The sequence below is a fragment of the Pleurodeles waltl genome, chromosome 7, assembly GCF_031143425.1.
Source record: "Pleurodeles waltl isolate 20211129_DDA chromosome 7, aPleWal1.hap1.20221129, whole genome shotgun sequence".
In the NCBI taxonomy this organism is placed as follows: domain Eukaryota; kingdom Metazoa; phylum Chordata; class Amphibia; order Caudata; family Salamandridae; genus Pleurodeles; species Pleurodeles waltl.
In genome coordinates this window covers 119,600,489-119,615,767 of record NC_090446.1, presented here as the reverse complement: position 1 = coordinate 119,615,767, position 15,279 = coordinate 119,600,489, and the positions used below count along the sequence as shown (strand labels likewise).

General features: G+C 48.6%; 1 protein-coding gene across 1 annotated transcript in view; it reads right to left on the bottom strand.

The window, feature by feature from the left end:
- The window catches only part of LKAAEAR1 (LKAAEAR motif containing 1), a 95,360-nt gene that overhangs the window by 35,707 nt on the left and 44,374 nt on the right, over positions 1-15,279 (bottom strand). The window contains exon 3 of the mRNA XM_069243227.1: positions 2,375-2,497. Within this exon, the coding sequence (XP_069099328.1) occupies positions 2,375-2,497 (123 nt within the window). The remainder of the gene's footprint in view (positions 1-2,374; positions 2,498-15,279) is intronic.

Here is a 15,279-nt window from a genome sequence, read left to right as displayed (position 1 = left end):
TTATCCAGACATATAGCGCCTCGATAGAAGGGAAGGAACTCTGGATTCATATGCCACCAGCCCAACTTCTTTAGCTCTCCCTATCTCTAGGTCCCATTGCCCCACCCTCTTCCCATGATTGTGCTCAGATCCCTTTTTCTATGCGTATTGGTCTTCCAGATATCTATTTTATTATGTCTATATCTGAGCCACCTTCTAGGACTGGGTCCAATTCACAAACGGCGAGGAAAAAAAAAAAAAAAAAAAAAAAACTGAAATGTCCTTCTCTGATGTTAATTCTATGTGGGATTCCCAAACAATCTGAGTGGCAGCCAGTTGAAAATGTCCTTAAGTACTTACATGCATAATATTTACACTTACGGAATATAACCTGAATGTGCATGTAATTGTTTTTGTTCCTTGCATTAAATATTGGAATAGTTACTCCCCATTCTAGTCATGGACATGCTTTTACTCCCGCCCTTGTGATGAGTCAATAGAGAGTTCCTGCAACAGGATGCTAGAAATAGTGGCCACGTGAATTGCCAGAACCCTACGGATGTATGGGTTTTCCATGTTTTCAGATGCATGCCCACCCTGAAACACCACCAAAGATTCCCCTAACACTTAAACTAAGATTGTTGATGTTTCAGCATACTGTCTGAATTTCCGCATTTCCTATTCCCATTGCAATAATCCCACTAATCCTGATTCCTGGAATCAGAATTGCGAATTTGCCCTTGCAAATTGATTTTTTTATGCACCTTCTTAAAAAGGGCATAGCCACTTGATTGGATATTTACTTTCCAGTACAAAAGGCATTTTGTGTTGGGAAGGTGCTCTTTTTTCCAGAAGAAATAGTGTTTTGAGCTGCTTTTTGGCTCCTTGTGTGAATTGTGTCGTACTTGGGCATTACAGCGCAAACACCCATGGGCTTTTTTTACTTGAAATCTGTTTATTAAAAGTTTTCCCCAAAACAATACAAGACATGTTCTCAAAATTACTACCCCTACCATTCATAGATAGCATGACATATCAATATAATACTTCCCCAGGTAACAATAAACAAATGTCACAGTGGAGCGAGTGCCCATGGGGGTGCAGGACACCCAGTGAGGGGGGTGTCCCTGGCAAAGGGACATGCCATAAACCAGGGAACAAGTAAACAAACATTTCAATCAAGCTTAGGTCAGAAGGTGTCCCAGAGGACGCCAGAACCTTCACATTTCCTCGGTGTGGCATGAGGAAGTCCCTTCAGTGGTTGTGCGGGTACAGAACTGGGGCCTTCAGGCGTGGGTTGAGTATTGCTTTCACTTCCTAGTCAAAGAGCTGCAACACTAAGTATGGGCGGGGTAGATCAAGTGTATTAAAGTTAAGAGAGATAATCAAGTAGCGGTTGCCAAGTACATGTAAATTTGATATTAGTATGGTCCGATTTGTGAGACAGCTGCTCCACATGTCAGAGGTGCATGAACCATTTGGCAGTGGGGGGGGCACAGTCTTCTTCCAGGCAAGCGCTACCAGCTGCTTTGCAGCACCCAACATAGGTCTAAAGAGTCTCCAATCAGTGTGTGGCATCGCCTCCAATGCGAGAGGTCAGATGTGTCCCAGAATATCCTTCCAGTGAGTAGTGATAAGAGAGCAAGGCCACCAGGTGTGGCAGAAGTCTCCCGGCTCCTTTCCACAACACCAGCAGAGGGCAGAGGCTGTTGGACAGAGTGTGCACCCATAATTTTTAATGCAAAGCTCAATCTACTTAGTTAATTAGACTAGACTTTGTTTAAAAATACATAAAGCCTACTTGAAGCAGATGCTAACTTGGAGAAAGGTTTTTATTTCTCTAAACATATACATTGTATGTGTGCTGACTATAGCACACTTCCACCGTCTGGCACAGGATTTTGTATGAAAAGAGTAGGCTTTCAGTAAACAATTAACGCTAGACATCATTTTCACACCTCTTCACCATGGTGGAAAGGTTGTGCATGGCGCTGGGCAGCCTGTTTGTGCACCAGTGCAGGTGAAGAGAGCAGCAGCAGGTAATTTTAATAAATAGGTCTCTGTGCTGCTTTCGCCCCCTTGCACAACACTGCACTGCAAAGTTGGTTACTCTGCTGTGTTGTAAAATAAATAAATCTGCACAAGATCTGAAATGGTGTAGTGTAAGACACATCTGGCCAACTGTGTTGTAATTACCATGTACCATTTCAAGATTATATCCAATGAAAGAGGCCTTTTTCCTTGATACTCTGTCAATATTTTAAACCGGTTTCACCCTTCTCTACCGCATCTCTTACTTGTGGCTCCTATCTTTCTCTCTTAACCCTGAAGCTGCTCTTTTACATCATCCAATCTAATAACAACAAATCTTAATGCAGAAACAGTAGAAACTTACCTCAACATGTCCTAGGGGATCTGGGGGGTATCGTATGTCTTGATGTGGTGGGAGAAAGACCTGTAATCTGAGTGCATCTCTGGCAGTGGGTTGGCTTGTAATCAAGTGGTTTATTTCTTGAGACTGGGTTTAAAAGAAAATAACAGAATAAAGTCAGAAAATTAGACTATAGGTTATTAGAGAGATGGATACAATATTTTTGCCCTCATATTCTTGATACAATATTTTGTCCCATGATATTTTTCTTTCCGATATTTTCTCTAAAGCTTCATTTTCCATAGGAACTTTAGACACAGCTACAGCCCAATCTGCTAAACAGATTTACTACACATTTGACAGAAAGCCAAGTCTCAATGATATGGCGCAAGCCATCTTACGACTCAGGACTCAGCTGTGCACCCGCCTCCCCTTATTTAAAAAGAAACGCCCGAGGGGATGGGGCAACCAGGAGCCAAGGAGGCCCAGGGAGGGGGCTGCATCCCCCCCAACTCACTTAAATTGAAAATATAGGCCTGGGGGAGGAAGTCTCCGGGGCCCAAGGAGGCTCTAGAAGGGGGGCTGTGTGCCCCCCTCCCCTAATTCAAACATAAGGACCCCAGGGAACAGGGTCTCCTGGGCCCAAGAAGGCTCAGGGAGTTTTTTTTAATTTTTTTAAGCTTGGTGGTGCCTCTAGAAAAGCATTTTTTTAATGTTGTCGGGATGCTGAAAAAAGTAAAGCAGACCCCAGCAACATTAAACAAAAAGTACGTCTCCAGTAAGTCCCCTTAAAACCATGATTCCAGGAGAGCTTACAGTATTTTTAAAGCAGTCCTAGACGAGCGCTATGCTTTTCAGCTGGAGTGTAAGGCCCTTTTGTGGCTGTTTTTATGACTGCGTTCTGTGGGCTACAAACTGTTAAAAGAATGTCTTAGAGACATGTTGTTTTATTTAAAAAAAGAAAAAGAAAGGTCTGAGTCTTTTTCTTTTACATTTTTCAATCCACAAATTGCAATAATAAAAAAAAAGAATCACAGGCATATATATATTTTTTTTAATATTAGTTTATCAAACATTCTATAATAATCATTATTACTAAATGGTGCACTGTGTGAATTACTGAAATCTACTCTAGATTAAATATGTTGTGATTTCTGGAGAAAGATGATAAAGGTTGTTATATTTTGTTGTGGTAAAGTCAGTAAATCTACTTGATTGCAGCCAGGACATGCACAAGCCAGAAGGCTATCCATTGCGGGGGGTTGGCTGCTTGGAAGTGGCTGGACGCAGGGCCTGGCTACAGACCAAGCCCTCCTGCCAACCCTACACCGTGAATTGCCAAAGGCCGTGCATGGTGTGGGGTTGGCTGCAGCAGTGGGGGGTGGATGTAGGGCGAGGGTTAGCTTTACATAGGGGGTCATTACGGCATTGGCGGGCGGCGGTAGGTAACCACCGTGCGGCCGCCAATGCAGCCGCACTCCCGCGGCCCCCATCACGACATTTCCGCCGGCCCAGCGGAGATGAGGCCGCAACATAGGAGCCGGCTCCTAACGGAGCCGGCGGTGTTGCGGCCGTGCGACGGGTGCAGTTGCACCCGTCGCGCTTTTCACTGTCTGCTATGCAGACAGTGAAAAGCTGTCCGGGGCCCTGTTAGGGGGCCCCAGGACACCCCTTACCGCCAGCCTCTTCCTGGCGGTGCAAACCGCCAGAAACAGGCTGGCGGTAGGGATGTCATAATCCCCAGGGCAGCGCTGCCCTGGGGGATTATCACCGCCGGGGCTAAAACGGCGGGAAACTGCCGGCCCCGGCGGTGCGACCACGGCACTACCGCCGCGGTCGTAATAAAGGCCTCCGTACCGCCAGCCTGTTGGCGGTACGGACGCTACATTACCCCTGGCGGTCTCCGACTGCCAGGGTCGTAATGACCCCCATAGTCATCCCAAGTAACTGTAATGCATGCCTTAAGGTAACTATAACTCAGCATGGGTCGTTGCCTTACCGCTTGGGGAACTCTCTATAGAGTGAGGCAGACCTGATAAAGATTAGGAAGGCCCTTGAAACTTTGTTGTTCTGAGAATATTTGACAGTGGTGTCCGGTGGGGGCACTGGCATTTATTTTTCCGCCTCAATCATTTACTGCGAGCGAAGGAAACATGTGGGAAAGACAGACGAAAAGAAAAACGAACAAGCGTCACAAGGGGAGAAAGCAGAAAATTGCAATAGTGAGCTGAAGGGACAGGGAATGGCTCTAAATGAATTAAAAAGGCCCGATATGACTTCAGGATTACGCTGCCTCAGTATTTTGTGCTTGTACATTTAATTGCAGCAGCTGCGTGTTTCAGAGGAAAATTTTGGGAACAGGCACATTTTTATTTACAAATTAAGCACTGGCTTTAAGGGACTGGCTTCAGATTGCAAGTAAAGTAAAACAGGGTGTCTTACCCCAGTCATCTGACGTGACCAACTGGTCATTTGTGTAGTGCTGGGTCCAGAATAATAGTAAATACATGTTAATATTATGACTGACTAAGGTAGAGATTTTGACTTTATTCTATTTGTTGCTTATTCTTTTTAAGAAGAATGAGGGTTTGTTATGTTATATCAAATGTATGACCTAAAACGGGTAACACATTCTTGATGTCACTTATACCATAAGGGTAATGTGCATGGTACATAATTAGTGTCTCTGAATTAGTTTATGTTTATGCATTTTAGTGATAAGTCCTGTTATATTAACATTGACCCTCGCAAAGCCTATATGTGTAGCGGACTGCCTACATCCCCAGTTTAGAATATTTCACCTTTTTGGAAAATGCGTAGCCGAGGGCATGACCCCCACTCTGTATGCTTCTGTGAAGTCACATCTTATGTTGTCGGTGACCGTGGTCTGTTAGTGTGCCTGTTCATTAAGCCATATCTTTTGTTGGTGGTAGGGAACAGTTGACTGACAGTGTGTGTGTCTGTCCTTTAAATTTGTGCAAGCCCCAGAAGTGACAGCTAGTGAGGTGGACATGACAGGAGCGATGGAGCATACGCTCTGAGAGACTGCTGCGATTCTTCTCTTTTTCAAACGAGATGTGCTCATGGTCTAGGACAGACGGCTGCCGGTCAATTGTATGTAGTAAGTGAGCATAGAATACTATATTGGCAAATTAGGTACTTATATTTTTTACTATGAAACAGTCATGAACGTCGGACTAGCCAGGGACTACCTGTGGACCAGCCTCCCAAAGAAGAAAAAGTGACCACTGCAAGCTTAGCAAACACATGTATTAGTTTTTGGTGATGCCTGTGATGTCTAGTGAGCCGGCAGAGGTCTGCTATCCAGTGCCAGATGTGGCGGTACTGGCCAATAATCCAGTCGCCACTTGACTACTTGTTAGGAGCATTAGCTGGTAAGTGTATCAGGATATGCTGAATACCCTAGTGGTCAGTTCAGGTGGCCGTATCTAAAACCCACAGTCGTGGTCAAAATTTTCCATTGGCTGGGGCAGCCAGAGATCTGGAAGCACCTTGTAGGGCCGGCAATAGTACCAAGTGCCAGTACAAAGCTGGAGAGTAGGTTGTCACCTGGGTCCTGACCTGGAAATCTAACAGTGATACTTCTGGATCCACTTGGGTTAGGACAAAAAGTCAGTGGTTCTGGAATCAAGGTGATCTCTTACAGACACTGCGATGGATGCCCTGGCCAGGTGGTAAAAGCGAGGAACTCAAGACTTTGGGTACAACTAGAAGTAATGCTAGGAGTCTGGGCCGAAGCAGGCTCATGCTTAGAGATTGTTGAAAGTAATGACCCTTCAAAGGTTCCAAATGTCATCATGCTTGTGATGCGTTGGTGTTGGGCAGATGACTGTGGTGTCGTCACCAGTACCGGGGGACACCACTAGATGGTACAGAGAGGGGGGAGAGTATCCACCCCTCTCATGGGAGATTAGATGGACTGGACAGGGACAGAGGAAGGGGAGGTGATGAGGGAGGAGGAAGGAGGAAAAAGGGCGGGGAGTGAGATGAAGAGGATATCGGAATAAAGGAGCACGTATAACACTAAGCTGTGTGTCCTGTGATTAATCAGGCCTGCAGAGACTTGACAACTGGCGACGAGGTGGGCCTACCCTCTTTGGTAGCGCCACCACCCACGACGACAGCCACCCAAAATAGCCCAGCCAGGAGCAGAGGAACAGCGGTGCATCCACACGCCCCGCAAGGCCCGTGAACCATCCCTCAGCACCTCAACACCACGTGGTCAGCAGCGACCACATCAGGTACTCACCGGCCTCTCTTTTGACGGGCGCTCGCTCGTCGAGCAACCTCCGCCCGCTGCCGCGCTCAACTGCCACGCTCGGCGAGCACCGCACGACGTGCGCCTGCTCCCGTCTGTTTGCCTCCCTGCCGGAAGGACTCAGTGCCTCTCCGCGCGAGTGCGCCGGGCTCCGCCCGCCTCGCGCCACGCACGCGCAGTACCAGCCAGGCCGGGGAGCGCCCCCGGCATCCCCGGTCCATCAAGGAAATCCGCGCCTCTCCACGCGAGTGCGTCGGGCTCCACCCGCCTCGCGCTACACCCGCGCAGCACCAGCCAGGCCGGGGAGCGCCCCCGGCGTCCCCGGTCCAAAAAAAAAAAAAAAAACAAAGAGGAAGAAAAATAAAATACAGCCACAGCAACGGCTGGCCAAAACAGCTACAGAGCCACGGCCACACAATACACAACGGAGGAGGGAATGCCCCCCCCCACCCTAGCCAACAGGGAGCAAACCGTGAATGCAAAGACACTCTCTACACAGTCCAAAACAAAAAAAAAAAAAAACTCAACAACCAAGAGCGCACAAACAGGCCTACCCAAGCAGCACTCCCCACCCTTCGTGATACCACCTGAGACAATGCAGACCACGATGGCTGGTGTACCACCAATAGAGCCTTTTACTGTAACCGGTGCGCCGCCCACCCAAGCAGCAAAGTGGAAAGTCTGGGTAGAAAGACTAGAAACGTACTTTGAAGCCCTAGACATCAAAGCCGAATGGCGCAGACCCCTTCTCCTCCACATCGGTGGAGCGGACATCCACAGGATCTTCAAATCAGTCACAGAAGTACAACCACGCACATATGAGACACTAAAAAGAGCGATCACAGCCCATTTTGAACCGTATGCCAACGCTGACTACGAGAGGTTCCTACTACGCCAAGCACGCCAAGGCACAGACGAGTCCGTCGACGTGTTCTACAACAGACTAAGAGAGCTGGCCAGCACCTGCACGCTGCCCGACGAGGAAGACGAAATCCGTGCACAGTTTATACAAGGGTGCTCGTCATCAAAACTAAGAGAGCGCATTCTCCAACAACCAAACATGCTCATGAAGGACATCCTCACACTAGGCCGCTCACAGGAGTTAGCACGTGCCAGAGCAGCCCACATGGAACAAACGGCTACAACACAGACAAAAACAGAAGTGGCCAACGTAGTAAAGACAAACCGCACCACGGCAGAAAAAAGAACCATATAAAGGAAGACTATGGGGCAAACCATGCAAGTGGTGCGGCGGCCCAGCTCCACACCCGACCACCTGCCCAGCGTGGGGCAAACTGTGCAGTGCATGTGGGAAGCTAAATCATTTTGCAAAAGTCTGCAAGTCTACTCCTAAGCCAACGAACAACCCCACAAAGAAGTCCGTCAAGATGGTGGAAGTGCCGCTAGAGCAAGATTCAGACAGTGACATGGACAACGACCAGCACACAATCCACGTAATCCACGCAGTAGGAAACCGACGCCTACCCACGTGCACAGTCACAATCCAAGGCTCCCCAACACAAGCACTGGTAGACACTGGCGCATCCATCAACCTAATGGCCATGGACGTCTACAACCACCTATCACAACCGCGGCCAGCAGTCCGGCCCACAAACATACAAGTGTTTGCATTCGGAAACAGCCGACCTTTGAACATCGCAGGGGTGTTTACAGCGGATATTACTCACGACGACACAGCGATGCCAACCAAAGTATACGTCTCCAAAGACGGAACAGGCTTCCTACTTGGCTGCCGCACGGCCCAAGACCTCAACCTGGTACATTTCGCTTTCACAATCCATGAGAACACACTGCAAGTACTACTGCAAGAGTTCAAAACTCTGTTTGAAGGCATTGGATGCCTCAAAGGACCGCCACTGCGCCTCCACATTGACAAGTCAGTGGCCCCCACAGCGCTTCGACACCGACGAATAGCATTCCACCTACGCCCCAAGGTGGAACAAGAACTACGACTCCTTGAGCAAGCAGGAGTCATAGAAAGAGTGTCGGGCCCAACACCGTGGGTCTCCCCCATCGTAGTCGCCCGAAAACCCAAGCAACCGGAAGCAGTCCGGATCTGTGTCGATATGCGTGTACCAAACCTAGCAATCAAAAGGGAGCGACACCTAACCCCGACAATAGATGACATCCTCAGCGAGCTATCGGGATCATACTGGTTTTCCAAAATGGACCTTCGGTCTGGATACCATCAGATCATGCTGCACCCGGAATCCCGACCCATCACCACATTCTCCACCCACAATGGCCTCTGGAGGTACAAAAGACTAAACTTCGGCATCTCCAGCGCAGCTGAAGTATTCCAGCATGTCATCAAAGAAGTCCTGCAAGGACTCCCAGGAGTCCTTAACGTAAGTGACGACATTCTGGTCCATGCACCCACCGTAGAGACCCATCTGAAGAGATTGCGAGCAGTGTTTTCCAGACTACAAAGCAGAGGGCTGACTCTGCACAAAGACAAATGCGAGTTCCTACAGCAAGAAATCTGCTTTTTCGGATACCGGTTCTCCAAAAACGGAGTCGGCCCGGACCCCCTAAAAGTCAAAGACATCCAAGAAGCACCAGCTCCCACATCAGTTTCAGGGGTAAGAAGCTTCCTAGGCATGGTCACGTATTGCAGTCGCTTCATGCTGAACCTGGCAGACATCACGGGACCCCTGAGGCAGCTCACGCAAGCAAACAGACAGTGGCAATGGGGCGAAGAACAAGAACAGGGGTTCCAAGCCACGAAGAAAGCGCTATCAGCAGAAACCACGCTGGCATTCTTCGACCCACAACGGCAATCACAACTAGTAGTCGATGCCAGCCCCACCGGGCTAGGAGCGGTGTTGGCACAGAAGCAAGACTGTGGAGAGTGGGCACCCATTGCGTTTGCCAGCCGCACACTCACACCGACAGAACAGCGATACTCACAAATCGAACGAAAAGCTATCGCTATCCACTGGGGGTGCCGCCACTACCACCTCTACCTGTATGGCAAGCCATTCTCAATCGTGACAGACCACAAACCACTACTACCACTATTCAAAGGTTCGTCCTCAAAACCACCACCGAGGATAGAAAAATGGATCCTGCAACTCCAGGAATATGAGTTCACACTGGAATATCAACCAGGCACAAAGAACCCAGCAGACTTTCTCTCCCGACACGCTCGCACAGCCACACAACAGGAAGTAGAAGAAGCACAAGAGACTGAAGAATACGTCAGAATGGTAATAGAACGTGCAAGGCCCTACCCATACCACTCAGCGAAGTAATTGGAGCAACTGCCCAAGATGAATGCCTACAGCTCGCCATCACAGCAACCCGAACAGGAAACTGGCGAGCCTTACAACGTCCCGACGCATTCAGAACACAAGAAGCGCAAGCTTGGCCCAACGTCCTATTCAATATAAGACAAGAACTCTCCGTGAGCGAAGATGGCTGCCTTTTGAGAGGTCTCCGACTGGTCATCCCTCTGAGTTTGACAACCAGAACGGTTGCCCTAGCACACGGGGCACACCAAGGAATAGTAAAGTCAAAAGCCCGCATCAGAGACAAGGTGTGGTTTCCCGGCCTAGACAAGCTTGTGGAAGACACAGTCAGAAAATGCCTGGTGTGCCAAGCCAGCGGCAGCCCAGATCCCCCAACACCGGTCATCACCGAGAAAGGGCCAACAGCACCATGGCAACGAGTAAGTGCAGATTTCGGGAGCCTCCCAGATGGCTCATACATGGTTGTGGTGATTGACGACTACTCGCGATACCCTGAAGTGGAAGTCGTACACTCCACATCCGCCCATGCAGTCATTCCAAAATTCGAGAAAATGATGGCCACCCATGGACTTTTCGGAGAGGTGCGCACCGACAACGGGCCCCCTTTCAATGGCCATGAATGGGCAGAATTCTTAACGTCTAAAAACAACAGACACCGGAAAGTCACACCGAGATGGCCACAAGCAAATGGTGAAGTGGAGAGGTTTGTAAAAACACTCAACAAGGTTATTCGCATAGCAGTAGCGGAAGGGGAAAACCCGGAACGAGCGATATATGCTTTCTTAAGAGAATACAGAGTCACGCCGCATGCCACCACAGGAGTCACCCCCAGCCAGCTCTGTTTTGGGAGAACGGTGTCAGACGCAATCCCACATCACCCATCGTGGGCTGAGAGGCCAACACCACCAAACAAATCAGAAGAAAGAAGAAACAGCACCAATGCACAAGCATCCAAGAAACGGAGAGCTCGGGAAACGACCATACACATCGGGGACACAGTTTTAGTAAAGGACCGCCACCCAGGAGGGAAGTTCCGCCTCCCTTTCGAAGCACAACCTTGGACAGTAACAGCGAAGAAAGGCACCATGATAACAGCCCGACGAGGACCGGAGACAGTAACACGAAATGCAGCACTGTTCAAACACATACCCCAGGCAACAACTGACAGAAGACCCGGAGATAGCGGCGAAGAGTGGGCGGACCTGAATACAAATACAGACAGGCCAAGGAGCGTAAGCAGTGAAACTACAGACGGGTCAGAACAAAGTACAACCCATCCAACGACGGAGCAAGGAACAAGCCAACCCACTGGCAGGACAGCGTTCAAAGAGGGACCAGAGCGGAGCCAAAGGTCGGACCGGTCCAGAGCAGGAAGATACATGTTAAGACAGAACCCAGGCCCTTCCCGACATTATGAGAACTATGCCGGTGATTGAACAAGCCAAGAGGGCCCCACCACTAATGCCAGAGATAGCTGTGAGGAAGCCCACGGGGGCAAAGAAAACCGGGTGCCAGATAAGTTGAACGTTTTCTGTTTAGTTTGATCCTCTCCCCCGTTGGGGAGGGATGTGGTGTCGTCACCCGTACCGGGGGACACCACTAGATGGTACAGAGAGGGGGGAGAGATATCCACCGCTCTCATGGGAGATTAGATGGACTGGACAGGGACAGAGGAAGGGGAGGTGATGAGGGAGGAGGAAAAAGGGCGGGGAGTGAGATGAAGAGGATATCGGAATAAAGGAGCACGTATAACACTAAGCTGTGTGTCCTGTGATTAATCAGGCCTGCAGAGACTTGACAATGACTAACCTCATGTCTCCATGGTGGACACAATCTGTTGGGTTGTAAATCCAAATAGGTTCTTCCATGCAACTGGGTTGTTCCGCACTGGGGATCAGTCACTCTTCCTTGCAGATACAGGCTCCAGTGGGAGTCAGTCCCTCCTCCCTACAGATGCAGTCTATCAGCTTTCCCATGTAGGCTGGACTTCCTTTTCCTGAAGACTCAGCAATTGCAGATCCTCCAAGTTTACCTAGACGTAGCCTGAGTCCAGACCAGGAGAGTGGCAACCAGCAGAGATCTACACCTTGATCTCAGTTCATCTCCTCTGTATGGGTGGGCAGATGCTCCGTGGTTGCAGAGAAAATGTTGACTGAAGTATTGCTTGAAGGATCTAGTACTATCCTTCCTATGTGGCCAGGTCTAGTCAATCCACATCACCACAGTATTCAAACTCTGTGAGGCTCCTATTGTACTAAAGATGCACGACCCTCGCATACTTACTTTGTCATGGAGTCATAAAGTATTGCAGCCATCTGTTGGCAGGTTTGACCAGGTCAGTATCCAATGAGAATTGGCCTCAGACAGGATGCCAGATTATTTGAAAATGGAGATATCTGTAGGAAGAGTGGACAGGGTACACTTTGTCTTGAAAAGAAAACCGTGGCTTGTGGGCTACCTTTCCTATGCCCAGAGTCAAATGATATGGAAAAGGGGGGAAATTAATGTGCACTTGCAGGCTTATTGGTCTGAGAGGGACTCTGAACAGCCTTCCACAAACCTGATGACCATCTAGTCCAAACACTCACAAAGGGAGGCTAATGGGTCCACCTTTCACTCCACCAGGCAGGCGAGAAAGTACCCACATGCACTCTTAACCATATACACGTAAGCATGTAAACACTCTACATGTTTTCCAGATACGACACAGGTAAAAGACCCAGGGCAGGCAAACTGCAAAGATTTCACAAGGAAAGAGTGGTAGGCCTTTCCTCTATAGGGATGCAAGTAAAAAAGCCAGAGGTCTTGGCTAGTGATACTGCTGCCGCCACGTTAGTTTCTCAAGTTTGGTTTGAGGATACTGTAGTTACAGTGGACTAGAAAGATGCACATTGGGCATACCTTCAGGATCAGAGCCCTGCTCTGTCTCACATCAGTGTAATTGGGAGGATCCTTGCTGGACTAATGTGATTGTTGTGATAGCATTTGGGTGAAATGGACCGAGGGACATTGAAACAGTCCCGGTTCATGGTAGCATGCCTTAACCAAGTTATGGAGAGGAGGCAACAAGGGGATTGGAATGGGACAAAGGTCCAACACTATGAGGGAATCTATCCCAAGAGAGCCTGATGCCAATACCCCTGCCAATATTGTTAACTGACATCTTGGTAACCGCTTTCACACGTTCCTCAAAGGCACTGGACAAAGGAATGAGGCAAGGAACTGATTTGCATAAAGAAAATGGCAGCCAGCGTCAGTTTTAGCTTAGGACGGTGGCGACTGCAACACGAGTGGCTCTCACGGAGGACAATGGTAAGGTTTTGAGCCCCCATTCCACTACCCAGAACGCAATACGGGAAAGTGCGAATAAGGGAATGCCTTTTAACAGTACCTGGCTCAAACAAGAGGGTAGTGGTTGTGCCTGCTCAGCAGAACATGATAAAAGAAAATGTAATACTTCAGTTGGTGCGTCTATCGCTCCCATAAGTGAGTGGGCCAAATATGGAAAGGGGCGGGTGCAGGGTGAGATAAAAGAGGACGGTTCTGGAAACGAAGCTGCTTTTCTTGGCAGTGTCATTTATGGTGAAGTGAGTGACGCCAAGGTCGACAGTGCCAGACCCGGGCAGATTGTTTTTGTGCTCCATTAATAACTCGTGTAGCTTCTTTCGGGCCTCTAGTATGACGGGTCCGGGCGGCCTCAGGCGGGCCTGCTGTGGCTAAAAATAGTAACACTCCTCCCCCCGCCCTCCTTCAATCCCCAGGGGTGTCGGAGGCGAACGCAGTAGGTGGCTATCTGGCTGGCAAGCCTAAATCAGCCATTTGCGATGTACACAGTGAGCGTAGCGTCTTCAGGGTTATTAATGACTGAAAGGCTGTGTGTTTGGGCTCCTCGGCCAAGTCTGACATCATGTGATTTGGGGATACTGGCTCCAAAAATATCATCCCGAATGCCTCCTGGCTGAAGTGAACTATTCCTAGAGCGGGCTGTCTGGAAGAGAGCAGCAAGGAGTTAACGATGCCCGGGGCAGCAGAAAGGGTTACGCGAGGCCATTGGAAGAGAAGATCACATTACGCGTGCGCCCCCTTGAGGGTAAAACAGTCAACGACGGCATGTCACCATAGATTCAGGACTGGGACCATCGGCTGGCTGAGCTGGCTGCTCACTCGTTAGGCCCGACAGGATTCGGCCTACTTCCTAACCCGATAGGGAGCAGACTGGCCTACACGACAAACTTAAGTGCCCGAGGCCTGGTCTGACAGGTCAATATGTGAGCCGCATTTTTGGCTGTTTGTGGGCCTGTATTATGGTCCGGGTGCCTGGTTCTTACTGTTGATTTCCTAGATATACTACTACAAACATTGTCGGCAGCAAGCACATGCAGTCTCTCCTACCCAGTGGGCGGGACCGGAGGGAAACGACGTGTCCATACTTTTTAAATGAATGATAAACCGTTCCCCTACTTTTTGGGACGGTAAATTCCATAGTGTAAGTGTTTCAGTTTAAGTTTCATTCAGGGACTCTCCTGTACTGTGAGATGGAAGGAGGAGCCAACAGTTTAACACAAAACAGGCCTTCTTGCCACAGTGCCTGCTTGCTTGAAAGAAATGCAAATGCACACAAGTGGTTAATCTGCAAATGTAAAGGGGGCTCAGAAGCGGGTACAGGCTTAATTGATCTAATCACGTGAAACTTTGTGATGACAAAGATTATGCTTTTCCACTGGCAGTGCAAGGGTGTTATGTTACCAGCTGAGCTGTGAAGTGTGTGCTTTTCAGGACAGTCATATAAAAATAAATAATTAAGTAGTCTGGGTATAACTAAAAATCTACATTTTGTAAGCACCATTTTATCTGAAACCTTTGACACATTTAATAGCATTCTATCTTATACCGTGTGTAATGCAAGTTTAACATAATGACTTGCATGTTATCTGTGCTTTCCGTCACTGGCTGGGTCCTCGTAGCACTAATACATAAGCCACTATACTGCATTGCACCAAGATGTTATTCTGTGGCTTTATGGTTACACACACACATCTGCAGTGCATTAACTAACAGACGTTTCATAATATACACTAGTGCGCTGACCACTGATTAATAAAAAATAAATATAAACAAGTTAAGTTAAAGCAGTGACTTATTTTATATGTAGCTATGTGAAGGGGAAAACCGAAAAAAAACGTACAGAATGTTTTTTTAGCCACACCTTTGACCCGCCCCCACGCCCACTGACCCCTCCCCCATGCCATGCAGCATCACAGTTCCCATACTTCTTTAAATGACCGCTGCATCCACCTCACAAAATACCAACACAATGTTACAAATTCTAAACTGTCCCTATTTGCAAATGTCTACTTCGTTAGCTATCTGATTCACTA